This window comes from Papio anubis, unplaced genomic scaffold (assembly GCF_008728515.1).
Source record: "Papio anubis isolate 15944 unplaced genomic scaffold, Panubis1.0 scaffold51, whole genome shotgun sequence".
Lineage (NCBI taxonomy): Eukaryota > Metazoa > Chordata > Mammalia > Primates > Cercopithecidae > Papio > Papio anubis.
In genome coordinates this window covers 217,978-238,743 of record NW_022165303.1, presented here as the reverse complement: position 1 = coordinate 238,743, position 20,766 = coordinate 217,978, and the positions used below count along the sequence as shown (strand labels likewise).

Below are 20,766 nucleotides of genomic sequence, written 5' to 3'. Positions count from 1 at the left end.
CTATTAAACTCTCTGCTCCTTAAAACCACTCCATGTGTGTCCGTGTCGTTTTTCCCAATTCAATATGAGATGAAGAACCTGGTTGGTGTTCCTCCACTCCTCAGAGCCGTATCATTTTGGTGCATGGGCCAGGAAAGGAAATTCATTCATCAGACTGGTGAGTATGGAGTGGATCTCAACTTTAAATCTGTCCTTTAATCTCAAGGCTGTCTTCCAGCTACCCTGTCACCAAACTTTCTCTTTTCAGCGGTCTCTTACCCTCTCTCTGTGTGTCTAATGTGCAGGAATCTTTACAGTTCATGGCAAAAACAGTTCATGGTCTGTTAGAAAAGATCACGAATCATGGCAGGCAGTAACTTAATAAACGTCTCTTACTCTCTACCGTTTCTCTGGCGAGCACATGGTATTTCTAAGCCACCTAGTGGAAATAAAAATCCTCTTCATGAGACACATTGCTGGTTCTCTGCAGTACATTGCAGCTTTGCTACTTTTCCATTTTGCACTTTTCTACTGCTACTTCTGTGGACGGGAAAGCTCTGCTTTTAACAGTTAGGAGTAAGATGTCTTCTGCAATCACATTTTAGTCTCCATATTGTCCCACTGGCAGAAAAACGAACATTCAGTTCCTATGTTCCTTTAAGGCGTGTATTCTGTCTCCTATTAAGACAGTACTTAATTAGTGAGGGAATTTTAAGTCCAGAAGTTAACCGGAACCATTTTTCTGTGGGTAAATGCTTTAGCACGGACTATAATAGCAGGATATAGAGTTCAATCTAGCATGCCCCCTCCCTTACAGGGACCTTGCCCAATTATGTGATTTTTCTTGAAATCCATTTAGGAAGGAACACAGGCCACACAAGTCTAGGACGTCAAAGGGAAATAAAAGGCAGAGGACTAAGACTGCTTGGGGACGGCGTGACTAAGGCCCAAAAGTTTAGTTCCTCTGGTGCCATAGCTTGGAGGGTAACGCCTGCAGTCATGGGTGGCACATTTAAACAAGTGCTGGGAATCCAGGAACCCTGGAGGGAATATAGTTGGGGGGACGCCCTCTACTGTTTTTGTCTCTATCCTGGATCACATACCGAAAGGGAGGAGACTAAAAGGATGCTTTTATTCTCACTTCTCTTTCTAGATGGATAACAAATCATCTTTTAACATGCACTCCCCTGGAGTGTATTTTAAAGCACTGGGACTCCTTCGACCCTGAAACTTTGAAGAAAAATGGCCTATTTTCTTTTGCACAAGGGCATGGCCTTTTTACTTCCCCAAAATTAAAGAAGTAAGTTACAGGGGAACCATCTGAGGATCCCCCTTATTTGGGGGCCCTTCAAGTTCCCTTCTCATTGCAAGGCCTCAGACAAGTAAAAGGAGTCTTAGGACTATTTTCGGACAACCCTGATGGGTATATAGAAGCTTTCCAAAATTTAACTCAGGTATTTGACTTCTCATGGAGGAATGTTATGCTGTTTCTAAGCCAAACCCTAACTACAGCTAAAACAGGCAGCTCTGCAAGCAGAAGAGAATTTTGGAGATGAGCAATATGTCTCCTATAGTAGGCCAAAAGGGAAAAGAGAAAATAGGGAAGGCAAAGAAATAGGGGAAACACCATTCCCAATAGGAAGAGCCAATACCTCTTGACAACCCTAACTGGAACTCCTTTCTAAGGTGTTTTTCCTGTTTTTGCAGTTTAAAATGGATTCTATCTCTTTCATAATGTTCTTCCAACCTGGGAAATGTTAATTTTCCAAACCTTAAAATGCTTGGCTTAGAGTTGAGCCAAGGGGGAAGGGAACCCAGAAGCCTGATATGCTGGCAAAAGGGTAAAAATTTCTTACTAGTCAGGCTTTTGACTTCTCTGTCCCTGTGCAAACCAGTAAACGGGATAATAAGGATCATAATTTATATTATCTGTAAAATTATAATTAATGAAAAAGGATTTGTGAGGTTGGTCTTAAGCTGCAGACAATCTGATGTGCTCTGCATGTCTTTCTGTATGGTTCTGTCAAAGAAAGGGTATCTTAGGTTAGGATGCAGGCCCAGTACCCCATAAGCCTGCTGTTCAAGGCAGCCCAACAAAACGGTCAGTAACAAACTTGGCTACAGGACTCCATCTTGTTTCATGTCCTTGGGAACATAACCTGTAACCGCATGGCAATACTTTGTTTTAGTTTCTGCCATTTTACAATGGTGGCTGTCTTCTTGTGCTGAGTCAGTTCCTGGGTGACAGCCACAAAGTCAGATAAGCCAGTTTGTCAATGTGGGTGGTACCAGCTAATCCATCATGAGCAGGGTTTACAAAATATCTTAAGCACTCATCTTGAGAGGGTCAAAATCTTGTAGCCTCCAGCTGCATTACCCCTAAGTCATGGTTTCTAATCTTATGGCTAGTTTCTTGGTCTGGTCCCCTGGCAAGAGGGGAGTGTATCTTAAGAAAGTGCTGTTATCATCTTTGTTTTAAACTATACACTGTAAACTAGGCTCCTCACAAAGTTGGTTCAGTCTATGCCCAGGGATGGGCAAAGGCAGCTTGGGGGCTGGAAAAAAAATGGAGTTGTTTGGGTTGGATCTCTTTCGCTGTCTCAGTCACAATTTGGCAATGACAGTTTCAAGAGCTGCCTATCTCCCCTTACAAAATACCTTGTACACTTGTAGTTAAATCATAACCTACTTAAGGCTTGTTGGTTTCACCTGTGAGGTTACTTTTTGTAAGGTTTAAGAGTAAAAATCTTAACTGCTTGGTGTGGCTAAAGTCAAGTAACAAGGAGTTTAAAAGAATTTTCTTAAAGAGTGCTCAGCTTAATTAAAAGTCGATATTCAAGTTATAGGTATATTTAAAAGTTTTTCTGGAAAAAGACTCTTCTGTCAGCTGAATCATTTTTCTCAATTTTTTGTCTTACCACTCTTAATACATGCATGAGAGGCCCTAAGATAACTTCTGGTAGCATGGGACTCCTTGGGAAAACTTCTGGTAGCATGGGATTCCTTGGGAAAAACCGAAGACGCCACTTTGGGGAAAAAACAAAAAACAAAAAACAAAACTGTTTTCCTCATGAAACCCCAGGAATTAAAAGGAGATAGATCCCTCTCAAAATCAAAGGCTGTGTTCTGTTTTGCATTGTGTTATCTGACGGTTTTGAGTTTTGGGGTATCAAAAATTACTTCGCATTTTGAGAGAGCTTTGGTGTGTAGTAACCAGGTAGGAAATATACTTTAAGGGATGGCTAATAGCAGTTATAAATCAGAGAAGCATGCTCTTGGCCTCCTGAAAGATATGGAAACATCCCCACCCCATCCCACCCCCAACTAAGAGATGAGACTCCCATGAGGGATGGGCTAATTACAAAATAAGCCGATTGGTTTTGGGTTGCCTTGCAATGAAATACATGATAGAAGCACTACATTGTCTTCTCCCATAGTATCTATAATCATAAATTGAGCATTGAAATAAAAGTATAGCAAGGAAGTCTTAAAACACTAAACTGCCCTTTAGTAAAAGGGTTATAAAAAGTTTGTTAAGCTTTCACCTCATGGTCAAATTGGATTAGATGGGATAATCTATAAGGTTTCATTTAAACAAATTGGGGTTTATATTAACAAACTAATGCAAGGCTAAAATTTGTCTTTGAACAGGATTTTCATGTCATAGTAAAGGCTAACGAAACGTTTTTGCCTTTTGAGTCATCATTTTGGCAAAATAATTTATGGCAATCTGGAATTCTATTTCATAACATCAAGTGTTCTAAACCTCTAACATTTTAACAGTCATCTCAAAATCAAACTTCAAGTTTCAAAATTTTCCTTCCTGAGGGATGGCTTTTTGGATGGTTCAGAGGGCCCCTGAAACATTCAGAAAAGAGGTAAACAGGATTATTTGACATGTTTAGTCACATGAGATTGCCAAAATGATGTCCAATCTTCTTTTAAGCCATATTTTGATGAATAATATATGTTCCAAAATTAGATGGGATTTCCAAAATTCTAATGTTTAAGTATATGCTATCAGTCATAATTAAGGGTAAAATTATTGGAAGCCACAGAGATAAATAAACTTCTTTTTCAGTCATGTTTTTAACTGTAACTATCTGGGAAATGTTGCCGTTCACAGATAATTGTTCGTCTTGCTTTGTTCCTTCTCAAAACACGGTTTATAACCCAGCTATATTAAGGACTTTAACAAGTGTTCTCAAATGCAGGTTTTTAACAGCATTGAACACTGTAACACTGGAATAGAGAAAGGATGTACAGGACTCATAAAGAACTGACATGTTCGCAGATATTAAACAAAACAAGAGTTAACTAAAGGGACTGCACTCAGAAAGTTAAAGCAGACTTTTTAACTTTTGCTTGGAATATTGTTGGTCCTTGTTTTGTTTTTTCAGAGTCAAGGAAACTTATTTTAAGCTATTTCTGGCCTTTGATAATTGAGTAAGGTTTACTACTGTGAACAAAATTTGGAGCATGTTTATTTTTCTCTGCCTGCTTCCTCTGGAATTTGGAGACTATCTGTGAGTATTCTTAACTTATAGCAATATAGTTGTTTGCATCAGTGCAATAAGAATCCTTTTTTTTTTTTTTTTTTTTTTTTTTTAACAAGACACAATTGGAAAAACTGGTTATTTTACCAAGGCTTTGACTGAAAGGATGTGTTTCCCTTTAAGGAATCAAGCTTGACATGCAGAGCCAATAAAAAGCCCTTGGGGAGAACTGGCCTCATACCTTGTCTACACAGTCCCTGCACAGAGTTCCTAATCTGCGGTCAGTAAAGAATGTCACTTTCTAACAGGTCTGGGAGTTCCGAGTTTATCTTGGGATCTCAAGAGGCGAGGATCACCCAACTCACAGGTATTTGCGGATACAAACCCATGGTGGGCTCTGAAGGTCTTATCTGGAATTCCTTATGGAACAGAGTTTCATCAAAACCAATCCAAAAGGCCTATGTAAAAATAACCATTCTTGCTGCATTTTATGCAAGTAATCAGGCCAAGTATAAGATTAAAGTTTATTCTACAAACAACACACACGGTCCGATCATAATTTGTTTTTTACCAAAAATGAGGACTGGAGAGAGAAATTATGCTCCAAAGCTTATCACACATTTGTCATTAAATCCTAGTTTCATTAATTGTTTTTAAGCTTTTTGCCTACATTTAAAACTAACCCTGCTTATTCCTGAAAATCAAGTGATCTCCTGCAACTTGGAAGAAACAAAAAAGGATGGGTAATGTAAAAATCTGGATCAATATGCTAATTATGGGCAATTATCCTGCAAATTCTGCCAGGTAATGAAAGTAAGTAGGGTGCCCATAAACTGGAGGTTTCTTTGTTTGGGAAAATAAAACCAAGGAACTTCACAAACCCCAAAGGGAAATTGTATATCTTAGAAAGTAAAATTTTAGATGGAAATTATCTACCACACCACACTTGTGGGAACTGCTATACTCACTCTACTGTATGTGATGGAGTTATACATGGTAGCATCTTCTAACTGAAATATTGGACAGAAAGTTTCCATTGCTGTATATTTTGCTTAATTATTATCCTTACAGGAGGGATAATAGTTACTAACAAAAAGGAAGCATCAAAGTTTTACTGAGTCTGCTAGGACTTTTTATTGGAATTAGTGATGCACTTTCAAATGAAACATGCTGCTTCTGGATTAACACCTCTACTAAAGTACAGGAAAATCTACAGGTACTCGAAGATCAAATCTAGCCAGGCGCGGTGGCTCATGCCTGTAATCCCAGCACTCTGGGAGGCCGAGGAGGGCGGATCAGGAGGTCAGGAGATCGCGACCATCCTGGCTAACACAGTGAAACCCTGTCTCTACTAAAAAATACAAAAAATTAGCTGGGCGTGGTGACAGGCGCCTGTAGTCCCAGCTAATTGGGAGGCTGAGGCAGGAGAATGGCGTGAACCCAGAAGGCGGAGCTTGCAGTGAGCCAAGATCTCGCCACTGCACTCCAGCCTGGGCGACAGAGCAAGACTCCGTCTCAAAAAAAAAAAAAAAAAAAGATCAAATCTAAATCATCAACAAGCTCAGGAAAAATGCAGGCTTTAGTCCCGGGTAGTTACAATCCCTCTTTAATGGATTCCAGTCTTCTTTATGGAATTGGTTAAACCCTTTATTAAGCCCTCTCTTGCTTATATGTCTTGTATTAATACTTAAACCCTGTATACTCAATACTGTAACTCAAATTGTTTCTTCTCTAGAAGCAACCAAACTCCAAATGGGTGCTGCAAACTGGATCACGCATGGACACACCCTATTTCCAAGAACCCTTAGATAGACCCCAGGAAGAGCCCTAGCTGGTGTTCCCCATTTGACGTCCATTTTCAGCAGGAAGTAGCCAGAAAAAGTCATCACCCATAACCCCCTAACAGCAATTAGGTTGTCTCCTCGGGGGGTTGGGGGAGAATGTGATAGGAGTTATTAAGAAATTATTTTAGACATATAGAGAGGAAAAGGGGTCCTTGGAAAGTTTTCATTTGTTTTAAAGCAGCTCCAGAAACGTTTCTTGTCAAAAAGAAAAGCCCAGGCCCTTAGAGCCAGGCAGACGACCTTAGATATGCAAGTACCGGCCATTAGAAATTGGGCCCACCCAACATGATGATTCCCATGGTTGTCCTCTTGCCCTTGCCCCAACATGTGCCTGGCAACATGGCCCCACATATCCCCACGCGTGTAGAACATCATGGTGCCCTGCATTTGCAAATTAAAAGACTAGGGTGAGAAGGCCAGCTTTTTCGCAGGCTATGTGAATGACATGCCTAGTGAAACCAATACGCTGAGCCCTGTGCAAGTCAGGCACCACCTCCTCCAGCTTCTACATATATCTGGCTGGCTTCTGCCCCACTTGAGGTCTCCACTCTCGGCTTTGGAGCCCCGCTGTCTCTGTCTCCATACAGAGGAGCTTCTTCCTTCTTTCTTTCTTGCCTATTAAACTCTCCACTCCTTAAAACCACTCCACATGTGTCCATCTTGTTTTTTCCAATTCAATGCGAGACAAAAGAACCTGGTGTTCCTCCGCACATCGGAGCCCTATCAGCAGGGGCTGGACACCAATTGCTCTCCGAAGCTATTCCTAGTACTAACATTCTTTGTTTTGTTTGCTTTTTTGGCACACCAAGTATATAAAGTTTATGAGGCTTAAATGAAATTTTCTTTCTACCATTACAATGAGAAAGGAGTAAAATACTTTATTTTTATTTTGCAAATCGACGTATGGAATATAATTTCTAATATACTTATGTTTTTAAAGCCTTCAAAAGCCAAGAGGAAACAAAATACTATCCATTCCTTCTGAGAAATGCACCTCTTTCTATACCTGATTGTTTTCATAATCCCTGTGTTCATATGTAATGCCACAAAAATGCTCTTGATAGTAACAGGAAAGAGGATCAGACACAGCTAACCATAAAGGTCAGTTGGCTGGCAGGTGCTTAGTAGATGCAAATAGAGGCCCATTCATACTACTACACCTGCTCCTGAAAAGCATAATGTAAATACAGTATACTAATTTACGAGGCAAAGAAACATCTAACATCAAATTTTAAAAGAGTTGGCCACAGTTTAATGACATCCCTGCACACCAGCCACCACCCACACTGCCCTTCATAAGCCCCTTAAAGGAGATCCCATAGTTCCAAACGTGGTCCACAAACACACATATCCTCCATTCTCTCCTTTTCTTCTCTTTGGCAGTTTGACAAAATCTATAGGAGGAGTTGGAGGAAACATTAGTGTTTAATCTCATAAATCCACTTCATTCAAAGCTTTGGCTTCAAGCTCTACCCCTGTTAAGGCCTCAGGAAGTTCATTGTCGACAGCCTCCCTTTGAACTGGTCACTAAAATGATCTCAAGGCTAAGGGATAGACCACAGCTCCACTTTACAAGTAAGCTTGCAACACCTGATTTAGGAAAGTTAGCTGTGCAGACATTTGTAGCTCATCCCTTTTACAGACAGATCTCAATTTGTTTTCTAGGGTCTAAAATTATTTAAATCAAAATCTCTCAGAACTTTCTGGGCATTTGGTAAACTCATGCTGGGGGAGAACTGGCAGAGACATGTTAAATGCCCTTGACCACAAGAACCATTCATTTCATCCAACATTTACCAGTTATTCATTGTATACCTATTATAGATTTTGGCACTGTAGATATAACGAGAAAACGCTATCCCTGACTCATGAAACTTATCCAAAAAGTAGAGAACAAGGCTCAGAGCCATTCAAATGAAGCCTCAGTTGAATCAAATAAAAATAAGTTTTAAATATTTAATGTGAAAGTCTTCGAGTATGTTAAGAATGGCTTGATTAACCCCAGGGATAGAAATTTTACTGATTGAAAGAAAGTTTCAATAAAATATCAATCTTTGAGTCTTATCTGACACTTGAAACTAGGAAATCAAACACTAGCCATACTTTTTATTCTATAGTTTATAATAAAATTCCTCATGAGAAAAAAGACATTTTTCTTCCAAGCCTGAAAATAGATGGAGAATTTTTAATATTTATTGTTGCAGAGGACAATAAATAGACTATCCACTTTCGCAAATGAGTGCTGGCATTGAGCCACAGAACATGTCTGTCATATAACTCTTTCACACCATACATTAACAGAAATAATAATTTCCCCTCATTGAGTTTCCTATTTACTATCTCTTTAATTGTACCTGCTTTAATTGCTGTCATGGAGCGTCTGAATTTTATAATCCAAGATACTAAGATGTTTATTTGATATACCACCTCCACACTTAATGTCTTATAATCTCTGCCAAGAATTTTAAAATTTTTGTTGGTCTGACAGGAAGAGGAATTCCATGGTTTGGAGAACCCAGAAAGTCTTCAGTACATCTCAGTTATAAAACTGTTAAATACACTTCAGTTCTATAATTCTATAAGACCCATTTGAGGTTTACACACTGAGCATTCAGTTCCTCATCTTCCTCTTCATAGGTTAACCCTGTGTAATACAAGTTCTACTCCCATAATTCTATGAACAAAACAGCCCTTGATACATAGGTTTGATTTTTAAAATATATTTTCTTTACTTTATTCTAAATGTAATATAAGGTCAACATAGAAAACAGAAAACTGAAAAGCATAAGGAAAGTGAAATATCTATAATCTTATCAACCATTATTTTTGTTGTATTCCCAGTTTTTTATATATATTAGTATGGTACTTTTAATAAAAGTAATGCCAAAAGGCATATGCCAATTTGAACTCTGCTTTTTCCACTTACAATTATATCAGTTTCTCATATTTGGTATTCTTTTGCAATATTTGCTGCATAGAATTCCATCACACAAAGCTAACTACCAGAAATTCCTTATTACTTTTGCTAGACACTTAGGGTTTACATTTTTTAAAATTTATAAATCTTTGATCACAGCTCTGATGATTTCTCTGGGAACTGATAGCCTAACAGAACTCATATCCACTTTAAGACTTTTAACATTCTGAAAAATTGTATTACAAACAGAGTGCTGGTCTCCCTGCAACACGTTCACTCACACTGGCTGAGGTTTTAATTCTTTGCCAGTCTGAGAGGAAGAAATGCCAACTCTTTGTTTGCTCTTGTAATGCCAGTCATGTCCCTTTTTTTCCTGTTACCAGTCATACCGGTTTACTACTCAGAACCCTACAAATCAATCCTGCTCATTCTTAATTTTCCGATATTCTTCCTAAGATTGTTTCACCAGAAAACTTCTCCCCCTTATCCACTCTTCACCTAACAATTTCTACCCACCCCAATCCTCCTGCATTCATTGCTTCCAACTGGCACGTAGGACACCCTTGGTCTTACATTGTTCATGCATGTGTATTTCGTCTTCAATAAAACATTCAGTTGCTCAAGGGCAAGGGCCCCATAGAGTCTCAATATGCTAACGGCCTGGTGTTGCTTAATAATTTAGATTCTGAGGGGTCCTCTCCAGGGAGGGGAGCAAAGAGCAAATTATCTTAGGGGCTGGGAGTGCAGAAGTCAAACCTTTGAGATTGTGAAAACAAGACGGCCCCGAGACGACACAGTAGCAGGCATTCAAGCAAGAAAAACTGAAATATTGTTCCTAATAATGCCTGACTAATGCAAAATACCAAATAAGGGCCCAGGCAGTCCAGACAGCCTGCAGGGCCCCAGGATAAAACTAACCCTGAGCGGTGCTGGCCCACGGTGACCCCCTGCCTGGACTCTGGATCTCTGTTTTTACGTCGAAGTGCTTTATTCTTGATTCTCGAGTTCCCGGAAACGATGACCAAAGCAGCTTAGTTTTCCACCCTTCCTTGGTCACAAATATGACGATGAGGCAGCCCTTTCCCGCACTACGCCTCAGACTTCCGGGATGGTCGGCCAAAGGTTTCCCAAGAAAAGAGGCGGGTCCGGGAAGCCAGGGCAGGTAGGCCCCGCCAGGGCCACGCCCTGTCTCCTTGAAGGCCAACGGCTGCCTCTGAGCGCCGAGGCCCCACCCCACAGCCCGCCGATTGGTCCCAGCCGCCCTCGTGAGTCGACTGACTTCCGCCCCCGGCGCGGTTCAGGCCACGCCCACCTGTCCTGAGGCCCTAGATACTTTGTGAGTTGGTGATTGTTGCGTACCATAGCCGGCCTCAGAAGGGGCTTCCCTGCTCGGCTGGCTCTCGGTTTCTCTGCTCTCCCTCCGGAAAAATAGCGGCGTCTTCCGCATCGCGCCATGGCGCTTCCCGGCCGCCGCGAGCGTCCCTTTTCTTCCGGTCGGTTTCCTGGGTTGCTTTTGGCTACTCTCGTGTTGCAGCTATCCTCCTTCTCCGGTAGGACCCCGGGACGAGTTCGCGCGTTCGCGGCGAGGCTAGAGCTCTGCGCAGTCAGTCGGGCAGGAGGCGCGGGGCGGGGCTCACTGCACGTCGTGCCTGCCTGGGATAGAGAGCGAGGCCAGGTTCTCCGAGGGGTGTAGTGCTCAGATCCCGGGGGTATGTGGCGGGGAATGCGGGGACCACGCAGAGCCCGAGGTGAAGCTTGTTTCGGGGCGTGGTGTGCGCGGCCGGCATTTACGCAGGATCTGGCTGTGTCCCCTTCAAAAGCGTGAACAGTGTTTTCGGGATTGAGCCCTGTCGACAAGGGGAGTGCGGACTGGGCGCCCCAGGTGAGGGCTTGCTCTGGAGTGCACAGGTGCGTGGGAATGTTGCTAGGGCCCGTGCTGTGCCCGTGGTGAGAGTTTGCCCTGTGTTCCCTTGGTGCCTTGGTGAGTGGAGTGTTCATTAGGGCTTGGACAGTACCCGCGGTAAGGGTTGCAGTGCGTCTGCTGTGCCCCATGTGCTGGACTGGGCTGGGCGAGAGGGGCCTGGCCAGGTGTTGCTGGGAGCTTGTTGTGCGCAAGTGGCCTGTGTGCGGAGTTCACTGTGGGCAAGACAGCTAGCTCACTGTTTGCTTTGAATGGAGTGAGCGCGGACGCTGGGGCTGGGGAGGGCATATTGGGTGAGAGCAGGCTCTCAGTGCCTGGGGTTAGAGAGGTGGTAAGGGCGCGCCATGATTTTTGTGCCTTCTGTGAACAGACTTTCGTGTTGCCTGAGCTCCTATTAGTTTTTAAATGGCTGCTTTTTTGGGGGTGGGTGGACCATCGAGTCATCTTCCTGTTCCCAACCAATAGAGACAGTATCTGATTCCATTACCTAATGGATTTTTGACATTGTTTTCCTTCTTTTCATTAGAGTCATATTTGAGAGATGTGAAGCAACCTAAAAAACACTGGTAACCAAGCCTAGTGAGAAATTAGTATCCTAACAAAGGAAGGCAAATAATGTTAATCTTGTTTTCCCCTACAGCTCATAAACTAAAGCTTAAGGCCTATCCCACTAAATGTGTATTGTATTTCATTGAATGGAATCAGTAATTTTAAAAATGCATGCTAGGCCAGGCGCAGTGACTGACGCCTGTGATTCCAGCAGTTTGGGAAGCCCAGGCGGGGTGATTGCTTGTGCCCAGGAGTTCGAGATCAACCTGGGTAACATGGCAAAACCCCATCTGTACAAAAAATACAAAAATTAGCGGGGCATGGTGGTGTGTGCCCGTGGTCCCAGCTACTCTGGGGGCTGAGGTAGGAGATTCGCTTGAGCCCAGGAGATGAAGGCTGCAGTGAGCTGTGATCATGCCACTGCACTCTAACCTGGATGACAGAGTGAGACCCTGTCAAAACAAAACAAAACAAAACAAAAAAAACCGCTAAGAAATACATGCTTATTGTACGACACGAACAGAATCAAAAGACAACTATTTTTAATATTTTGGTATATTTCTTTCTGACTTTATGTGCGCTTCATGTGTATCTATGTCCAAATTATATTTAGGATCTAATAACGTATAGTTTCTGTGTTGCATTTTTTTCCTTAGGAGCATTTGCTCAACGAATATGGGTTTTGTATGTCTATTGCTATTACACTGGTAGGCAATAACAAACCATTCCTATTTTCTTGATCCTTTTTTCACTATTGGTTTACACACACGTTCATGCAGGAAGATAAGCAGAGACTTTGTTTTGTTCGATGCTAAGTGCTCAGTGCCGGGAACACAGTAGGTAACCAATAAATTATTTGCTACAATGTATTGGGAGTGGCAGACATTAACCAAAACTTAATAGTAACAAACAAATTATGAACCAAGGAAAGTTCTCTGGAGGAAAGGAGTATAATTTTCAGATATATATCTGACAGCATTTAACAGATGTCTCGAGGGAGGGAAGGCTTTTCTGCTCATCAAACAGACTTTGGGGCATCTGTGCTTGCTGTTCCCTCAGCCTGGGAACACTTTCCTCCTGTCCTGCTGCAGAAACAGGCCTGCTCTTCTGCAAAGTTAGCTGGAAGGTTATGCCCTAGGAGACCTTCTCTGAACGCGCCCCCCCGCCCCCGCCCCCACAACCTCCCCCATCTCAGGTTGAACATACAACCCGGTTCAAGTCCCTCTTCACTTGTAATCACCCTTTTAAAATGACCTTTTCTGTTCTTTGTCTCTCCCTGTCAGAATGCAGGGATCCTGCCTGTGTTGTCATACTTGTGGTTCCAAAAGCCCCGTTTGTTTGCCTCCATATCTGTTAAATACCAGAAAATTAAATATACTATTCGGCTGGGGATTAGAGCCTAGGAAAAAGCTCCTCCTGCCTCCAAGAGGAGGGTTGTTTAAAGAGCTCTGCTCAGGATGGTCTTTCTGTGGTACCTAAAAAGCTAGGGCAGGGGCAGCTGAGGGCCAGAAAGGATCTGTCTCCCCTGTTTGTGTTAACTTTGCAGGGCTTCCAGTACTTCAGTCTTGCAGCTCACTGATCATTAAAATGTTCATTTTGAAGGAGGGTGATGGGAGTAGGGAGCAGTGGTGATAAGAAAACGAGAGGACTTTTTCTTTTTGTCTTTTACGATTAATGCTTAGAATAGGCTTAGTGCTAGAAGTGCAGCCTGAGCAACATAAGGAGAGCCCACCTATACAAAAAATTTGCCCACCTATACAAAAAATTAAAAAAAAAAATTAGCCAGGTGTGATGTTGCATGCCTGTGGTCCCAGCTACTTGTGACGTTGAGGGGCGAGGATTACTGGAGCGCCCGCGGTCAAGGCTGTAGTGAGCCCTGATTGTACTCCAGCTTTGGTGACAGAGTGAGAGACCATGTCTCAAACCAAACAAAACAAAACACAAACAACACACACACACAAAACAAAACAGTAAGTTGAAGATGATGAATGCGATTTGAAATAGAGGAACATACAAAAATAAAATGAATAGGGTGCAACATGGAAGATAAAACTAAGAATGAAGAGAAGGAAAAACAAGGTTAAGTTTGAGGTTCATAAGCATAAATCAAGACAGGTATGAAACCTAGAGAAAGTGAAAATGAGAACTCACGATGTTAGGCAGAGAGAATACATGGATTAAAATAAACATTCAATTTTTGGAGCAACTCAGTCTCACAAGGAGAAGGTTTTGTAAGCAGACAGTGCTGTGCATGGGAGACCTGCCCTCTCAAAGGTAATTGCCAAATGGTTCCAGATAGCTGAAGGAAACAATGTATCAAAGTTCAGGCCAGTCTCATTCATTCCTCCAGTAGAGGAACTGCTTTTTTGGACAAAATCCCCAATCTCCTGTTGTATGTGGTCTCTTCTGCCTATTTTAGGTGTTTTCCTTATTTCCGATGAAAGAAGCCAAGATCAGTAAGTGCTTACACAGTAGCTTCTCAGTTGCTTACTCGGCATACTACCATGCATAAGAGAGCAGTCCATATCTGGTCACCTGCCAGGATACCAGAAGACTGGGAGATAGGCAGCACGAGAAATGGCCTAATCTTCTTTCTCCACTGTGCTGTAGAATGATTGTTTTCAATATGAAATTGGTTACAATATATTATTCACATTGTTTTGTGTTTGACAGCAGTGGACTTTGAGTACCAATTTTTTTGTGGATAGCTACTATGAGTGACATATTGTGCTGCATGTTGTGGCTGCATGGATGAATGGAGTTGGCCATGTTAACTATTAAACACAAAAGCATGTGATAATTACCTGAGAGATCCATGCAGGAGGAGATTCCAGGGGAAGTTGACTGATCACTGCTTCCCAGGGAGAGGCAGAAAATGCTTCCTGGAGGAGATGATGGGTGGATTAAGGAAGATAAGAGTTGAGCAGGAGTTGTAGCTACTGGCCAGGGAGGAAGGGTATTCAGAGCAGAGGGAGCAAGGTGAGCAACAGCACCAGGATGTGACACTACTGGACTGCCAAGCTACTCAGTGTGGCAGAGTAGGGCAAAAGAGGCAAGAAATAAGGAAAAGGATTAAATCACAGGGCAAGTAATTCTGAAAAGCAACAGGCTTATCAGGAATAAACACTCATCATCATAAACTCAGACTTTCACTTTATTATCTGTCCTTTTAGGGCAGCTTGAGCCTTTTGTTTGACTTAGCACAACATGAATCCAAACTAGGGTTGTTTGATCTCCCCAGGCACAGTAGCAGACAATTTATTGAATACTTATTGGCAGATAGAGTTTGTCAGTGTCAGCATTTCTTGAGCACCCACAAGGTGGGTGGAGTATAGTAGAAAAAGAAGAACATGTTCCTTGAACCCCAGGAACATGCCTTTTAAGAGAAGATAGCCTGAAGCGACAAGCTATTATAAGTTAGTGTTTTAAACTATGGAAGAACAATCTGAGCAGAGTGCTCTATACTGTAGAAGACTTCTTAGAGGAGAAGTTACTTTTGAAATGCATTTAGAAAAATGTGGGGAAAGATGCGTCCGTATATTTTTTAAGACCAAAGACATTAATGCTGTCTCTTCAGTTTATTGGTGAATGCTTATTCCCAAAGAAACCAAAAGCTAATAGGATTGTTACTTAAAACATGCAAGTCCCATTTCCTCCACTACTACCAGCACTCAGGTAAAAGCATGGAACAATCATTTAAAATCTTGCCAAGGACCTTTCTGTTTTTTCTGTACTACTTGCTGCCAGACCACAGTCATGGCTCATTAAAGTGCTATCAGTACTTCATCTTCATGTTCCTATTCTCTTATCCCTAGATGCCTGTGAGGCGCCACCAACATTTGAAGCTATGGAGCTCATTGGTAAACCAAAACCCTACTATAAGGTTGGGGAACGAGTAGATTATAAGTGTAAAAAAGGATACTTCTATATACCTCCTCTTGCCACCCATAGTATTTGTGATCGGAATCATACATGGCTACCTGTCTCAGATGACGGCTGTTATAGTAAGTAAACGAGCCCCCCCTTTTTTTTTTCTGCTTGCTCTAGAGATTCCTTCCTTCCTTCCTTTCTTCCTTCCTTCCTTTTTTTTTTTTTTTCTGCTTGCTCTAGAGATTTGCACATTTTGGGGTACATATTCCACTATGGTGATAATGATTTTCTTCTTGTGAAATGAGGTTTAAGATAGCAATGCATTATTGCGGGCTTTGAGAAATCAAAATCTCCAAGAAATCTTTTTGTAAATAAAGAAAATAATATTCCCATGCATTCAAAAGAGCACTGCAGAATTTTGATTCTGATTCAGATCTGTTTTATAACTGGATTGAAAACTGTCAAAATTATTTTCTTTTAGGAGAAATGTGTCCACATATACAGGATCCTGTAAATGGTGAAGCAATCCTTGTAAATGGGTCTTACGAGTTTGGTTCTGAGTTACACTTTATTTGTAACGAGGGGTAAGTTGCTCCTTAGAGGAAATAAGGGAAATGTTAGTAATTTTATTTTTGTTTTGCTTCTCTTCTTAAGCTTTCCTGTAAACTTAATTTTGCTTTCTATGTGGCAAGTTATACTTCTAGCCAAACAACTCTTGGATGTTTTATGGAGATAGGCAAGATATTAAAGTAAGTAGAAAATAATTGATACTGAAGGAAAGCAAAACTCCTTGTTATTTCTGACAATAAGTCTGTTGTAAGCATTAAGAATGTAGTAATCATGAGAATTTATCCTTCACAACTGAGTGTCCCCTATTTAAATCTGCCAACTCTTAGAGTTTAAGTAGGGCTCACAAAAATGAGAAATAGAATTGCCAACTACGGATACGCTTGTATCCAGATGACTCTGTTAAGTGTTACCAGACCAAAACTGACCTGGTTAGCCTTTACCATCATGTTGATCAAAATCTCTCAGTTGAAAAACCTTATTTTTGAGACTGCTACAATGTGAAGCATCTCAAAAACCGGTACTGAGTGCTCAGTAATAGCCTTTGTTCTGTAGAGATTTTGAAGTCTTATATATTGGAGATACTAGACATTTGAGATAAATGTGCATTTAGAGAGTAAATGTAATTTTCTGTCCATTTTCTCTTGCTAAAACAGAACACTTAAGGCTAGGCATTCATAAAGAAAAGAAATTTATTTGGCTTATGTTTCCAGAGGCTGGGAAGTTCAAGGGCATGGCAGTAGTGTCTGGCAAGGGCTTTCGTGCTGCATCATAACATGCTGGAAAGTGAAAGGGAAATGTAGCACCTGCAAAAAAGACAAAGCACAAGGGAGGGGCTCTCGCTTTATAACAATGTGCTCTTGTGGTAACGAATCGAAGCCTACAAGAATGAGAGCACATTCCCTCAAGAATTAATGAACACCCTCTAGAAAGGCATTATCCTGCTTAATGACCTAATCATTTCTTAAAGGCCCCACCACCTCTCAGTGCTGTTACACTGGCAATTAAATTTCAATATGAGTTTTGGTAGAGACAAACCAGATTCAAACAACAGCAGTAATACACCATAATATAGAAAAAGTAAGTGAGTGTTGGAGGAAAAATCAGCTGTGACTATGTAAGGCAACTGACAGTTTTTAAAATTTGGTCAAGTAGAAATATTGGAATATTCAGTTAACACATACTGCTTGCTTGGCACACCGAGGGATACCAAAACTTTAAGACACTGACCTTCCTAAAAGAAGTTCTAACCTTATTGAGAGACAATATATACTGAGAGCTATAAAAGCAAAATCCTAAATGAGGAATACCAAATAAGTAGAATTATTCATGATGATTCAGAGTCCAGAAGGAGGAGAGATTCCTATGATTTTAAATCAGGGAAGATTTCATTGAGTATAGGGGTATACTTAACGAAAGTATTCCTATACTCAATGAGCTATTCCTAGAAATACACTCTGTTCTAAATAATATTAATAGGAGCTAAAACTTATGTGCACTATGTGCCAAATGCTAACTTATCTAATCCCCTAAACAACCCCATGTACTGTTATCCCCTTTTAATCAATTAGGAAACTGAGTGAAGGAACTTTAAGTGATTTACCCAAGCTCAAGCAACTAGGTAAGTTGAGAAGCAGGGACTTGAATCTAGGCATTCCAGCTCTAGGGCCTGTTCTCTCTACACAGTCCTTGTCCTTACTGTGCAAAGTGGTGTGAGAAAAGGCACAGAAATGAATGTGTGATGTGATTGCAGGAGGCAGCAAAGAGGTTGGGCAGAAAGGCACAGCAGAGTTATTTAGACATCTTTGCTCTTGGCCAATATGTATTCAAATGGAGAAACTCTATTTGATTAAATTGCAGATTTATTTAGCACTTTCATTACATAGTATGTTGTTTAAGAAACCACCTCCTCAAACTACTGCAGTATAGAAAAGAAACCATATAAAAAGTTCCTTCATTATTATGTGTGTCTTATTAATTGCTATGTAAAACAGTAACCCTTTCTTTTCTCATTTAGTTATTACTTAATTGGTAAAGATATTCTATATTGTGAACTTAAAGACACAGTAGCAATTTGGAGCGGTAAGCCCCCATTATGTGAAAGTAAGTAAATTCTTTTTTTTTTAAATTTAGACCAGTAGTCCTCAAAGATTTTTGCCTCAGGGAACCCTTTACACTTCAAGATTAACAAAGATCCCAAAGAACTTTATTTTATGTGGGTTATATCTATTGGAATTTATCATATTGTAATTCAAACAGAGAGGTTTTTAAATAATTATTGATTCGTTTTGGTTTTGTTTTTGTTTTTCCTAAGACAGAGTCTCAGGCTATTTCCCAGGCTGGGGTGCAGTGGCACAATCTCAGCTCACTGCAGCCTCAGCCTCTCCGGTAGCTGAGACTTCAGACATGTGCCACTATGCCTGGCTTTTTGTAATTTTTGAAGAGACGGGGTTTTGCCATGTTGCCCAGGCTGGTCTTGAACTCCCGTGCTCAAGCAGTCTGCCTCCGTGGGCCTCCCAAAGTGCTGGGATTACAAATGTGAGCCACCCCACCTGGCCTGATCAATTTGTAAGAATAGATGCAATACAAATTAACATATGTAACATTTTTTATGAAAAATAAAAATTTTCCAAATAAAAATAAAATTAGTGAGAATAGTGGCATTGCTCACATTTTTTTGCACATCTCTTCAATATCATGCAAAGTCATGCTAAGCCTTTGGAAAAAAATCAGTGTATTCTTATTAGGATCAGAGTGAAAAAAGACAATAATATTTTGGTGGCATTGTGAACCACCAATTTAGATAATGAATATATTTATAAATTGCAAAGGATTTCTCCACCATCACTGAGTTAAGCATATTTTCTCATTAATTGTCAGCATTTCTTGTGATGACTAGAACAGAACTTAGCATGGCCTTGCAAATAAATATAGGCGTATTAGGCCGTTTTTGTATTGCTGTAAAGAAATACCTGAGACTTTGTAATGTATAAAGAAAAGAAGTTTAATTCGCTCATGTTTCTACAAGCTCTACAGGAAGCATCATGCTGACATCTGCTGGGGGTTTGGGTAGACGTCGGGAAACTTAATGATCATTGGGAAAGACAAAGGAGGAACAAGGTGTCTCACGTGGCAGGAGCAGGAGCAAGGTGGGGAGGACGGGAGGCATTGCACACTTTTAAATAACCAGATCTCCCAAGAACTCAGTATCATGAGAACAGCACCAAGGGGATGGTGCTAAACAACTCATGAGAAATCTACCCCCATGATTCAAACGTCTCCCACCAGGCCCCATCTCCAACACTGTGGACTCCAATTCCACGTGAGATTTGGTGGGGACACCGATCCAAACCATGTCGATGGGCATTTACACTTTGAGAAAATGAGATTTGTTCTGAAAGTTAGTTACTACATTAATGGTTTGAATTTGGGATAATATATTTGCTCATAGAAACCTTCTTTTAAATCCATATTGAATTCACAACCAGCTGGTAGAAACCCTATGTTGACGAATTTATTGAAGACATAGAAATTTTACTAAGGCTGTCTTAATCTTTTACATTTCCTTTCCTCATTTTCTTCATTTTTAAGAGATTTTGTGTACACCACCTCCAAAAATAAAAAATGGAAGACACACCTTTAGTGAAGTAGAAGTGTTTGAGTATCTTGATGCAGTAACTTACAGTTGTGATCCTGCACCTGGACCAGATCCATTTTCACTTATTGGAGAGAGCATGATTTATTGTGGTAACAATTCAACATGGAGTCATGCTGCTCCAGAGTGTAAAGGTAACCTTTCAATTTATTTCCTTCTTCATTTGTAAGTACTCTGGAAACATTTTGTAAATAGTTTTATCTACAAATAAACAAAGCAGGTGTATGTGCTTCCTCCTCCTGTATAATTGGTTTCTAATTTATTTTAATACAGGTCAATTCAAGTCAAAAAAGAGTTCTAGATAGAGTTCCCTATTTCTCACCCCTACATGTTCTTGGCATTTCATTTTATACAGTGTGAACTGCTGTGTATCTGTATGAGTTAGAAGTTTTTGTTTGAAATAACCAAAAACAATAAATCAACACACACTAGCTTAAAGAAAGTTTCATCTTGTATTATAAGAAATCTAAGAGTTCTGGCTATGGTAGTGGTAAACTGTAACAGACTAATCATCTCACAAATAAAAATGATAAACTCTGATTAAAAAAAAGAAATTTAAAAGACCAAATGTTTAAGGCACTCTGGAGTGACCAAAAGTATGAAGACCCTGTAGGGGACTTGCCCATTTAAAGAAAGAAATCGCTGAATAATTACAGTGGTTTAAAAGTATATACTCCCAAAGTACACCTGAAACATTCTCCAAAGTAGACCATATTCTAGACAATAAGACAAATTTTTAACAAACTTCAAAAAATTGAAATCATTCAAAATATATTATCCGATCACAATAGAATGAAAGTAGAAATCAATAACAAAGCCAGTCTCCAAAGAACTGGAAAGTATACAGGACACTTCTAAATAACCCATGCATAAAAGAAGTAGTCAGCAGGGAAATTACAAAGTGTTTTGAATTTAATAAAAACACAACATGTCAAAATACCCAAATATGTAGGATGCAGCTAAAGCAT

The 20,766-nt window shown here is 40.5% G+C and overlaps 1 protein-coding gene across 10 annotated transcripts in view; it reads left to right on the top strand.

Annotated features, from left to right (window-relative positions):
* Positions 1-10,518: 10,518 nt before the first annotated feature.
* LOC116273280 (membrane cofactor protein) overlaps positions 10,519-20,766 on the top strand; it is a 43,313-nt gene continuing 33,065 nt past the window's right edge. For 7 of the 10 annotated variants that reach the window (XM_031662261.1, XM_031662262.1, XM_031662256.1 and 4 more), the window contains exons 1-5: positions 10,519-10,786; positions 15,522-15,710; positions 16,058-16,160; positions 18,161-18,246; positions 19,735-19,932. In XM_031662261.1, coding sequence (XP_031518121.1) covers positions 10,690-10,786; positions 15,522-15,710; positions 16,058-16,160; positions 18,161-18,246; positions 19,735-19,932 — 673 coding nt within the window. In that variant the 5' untranslated portion in view covers positions 10,519-10,689. Of the gene's footprint in view, positions 10,787-10,828; positions 11,119-15,521; positions 15,711-16,057; positions 16,161-18,160; positions 18,247-19,734; positions 19,933-20,766 lie in introns of those variants that run through there. The other 3 variants (XM_031662259.1, XM_031662263.1, XM_031662264.1) reach the window with 3 other exon arrangements.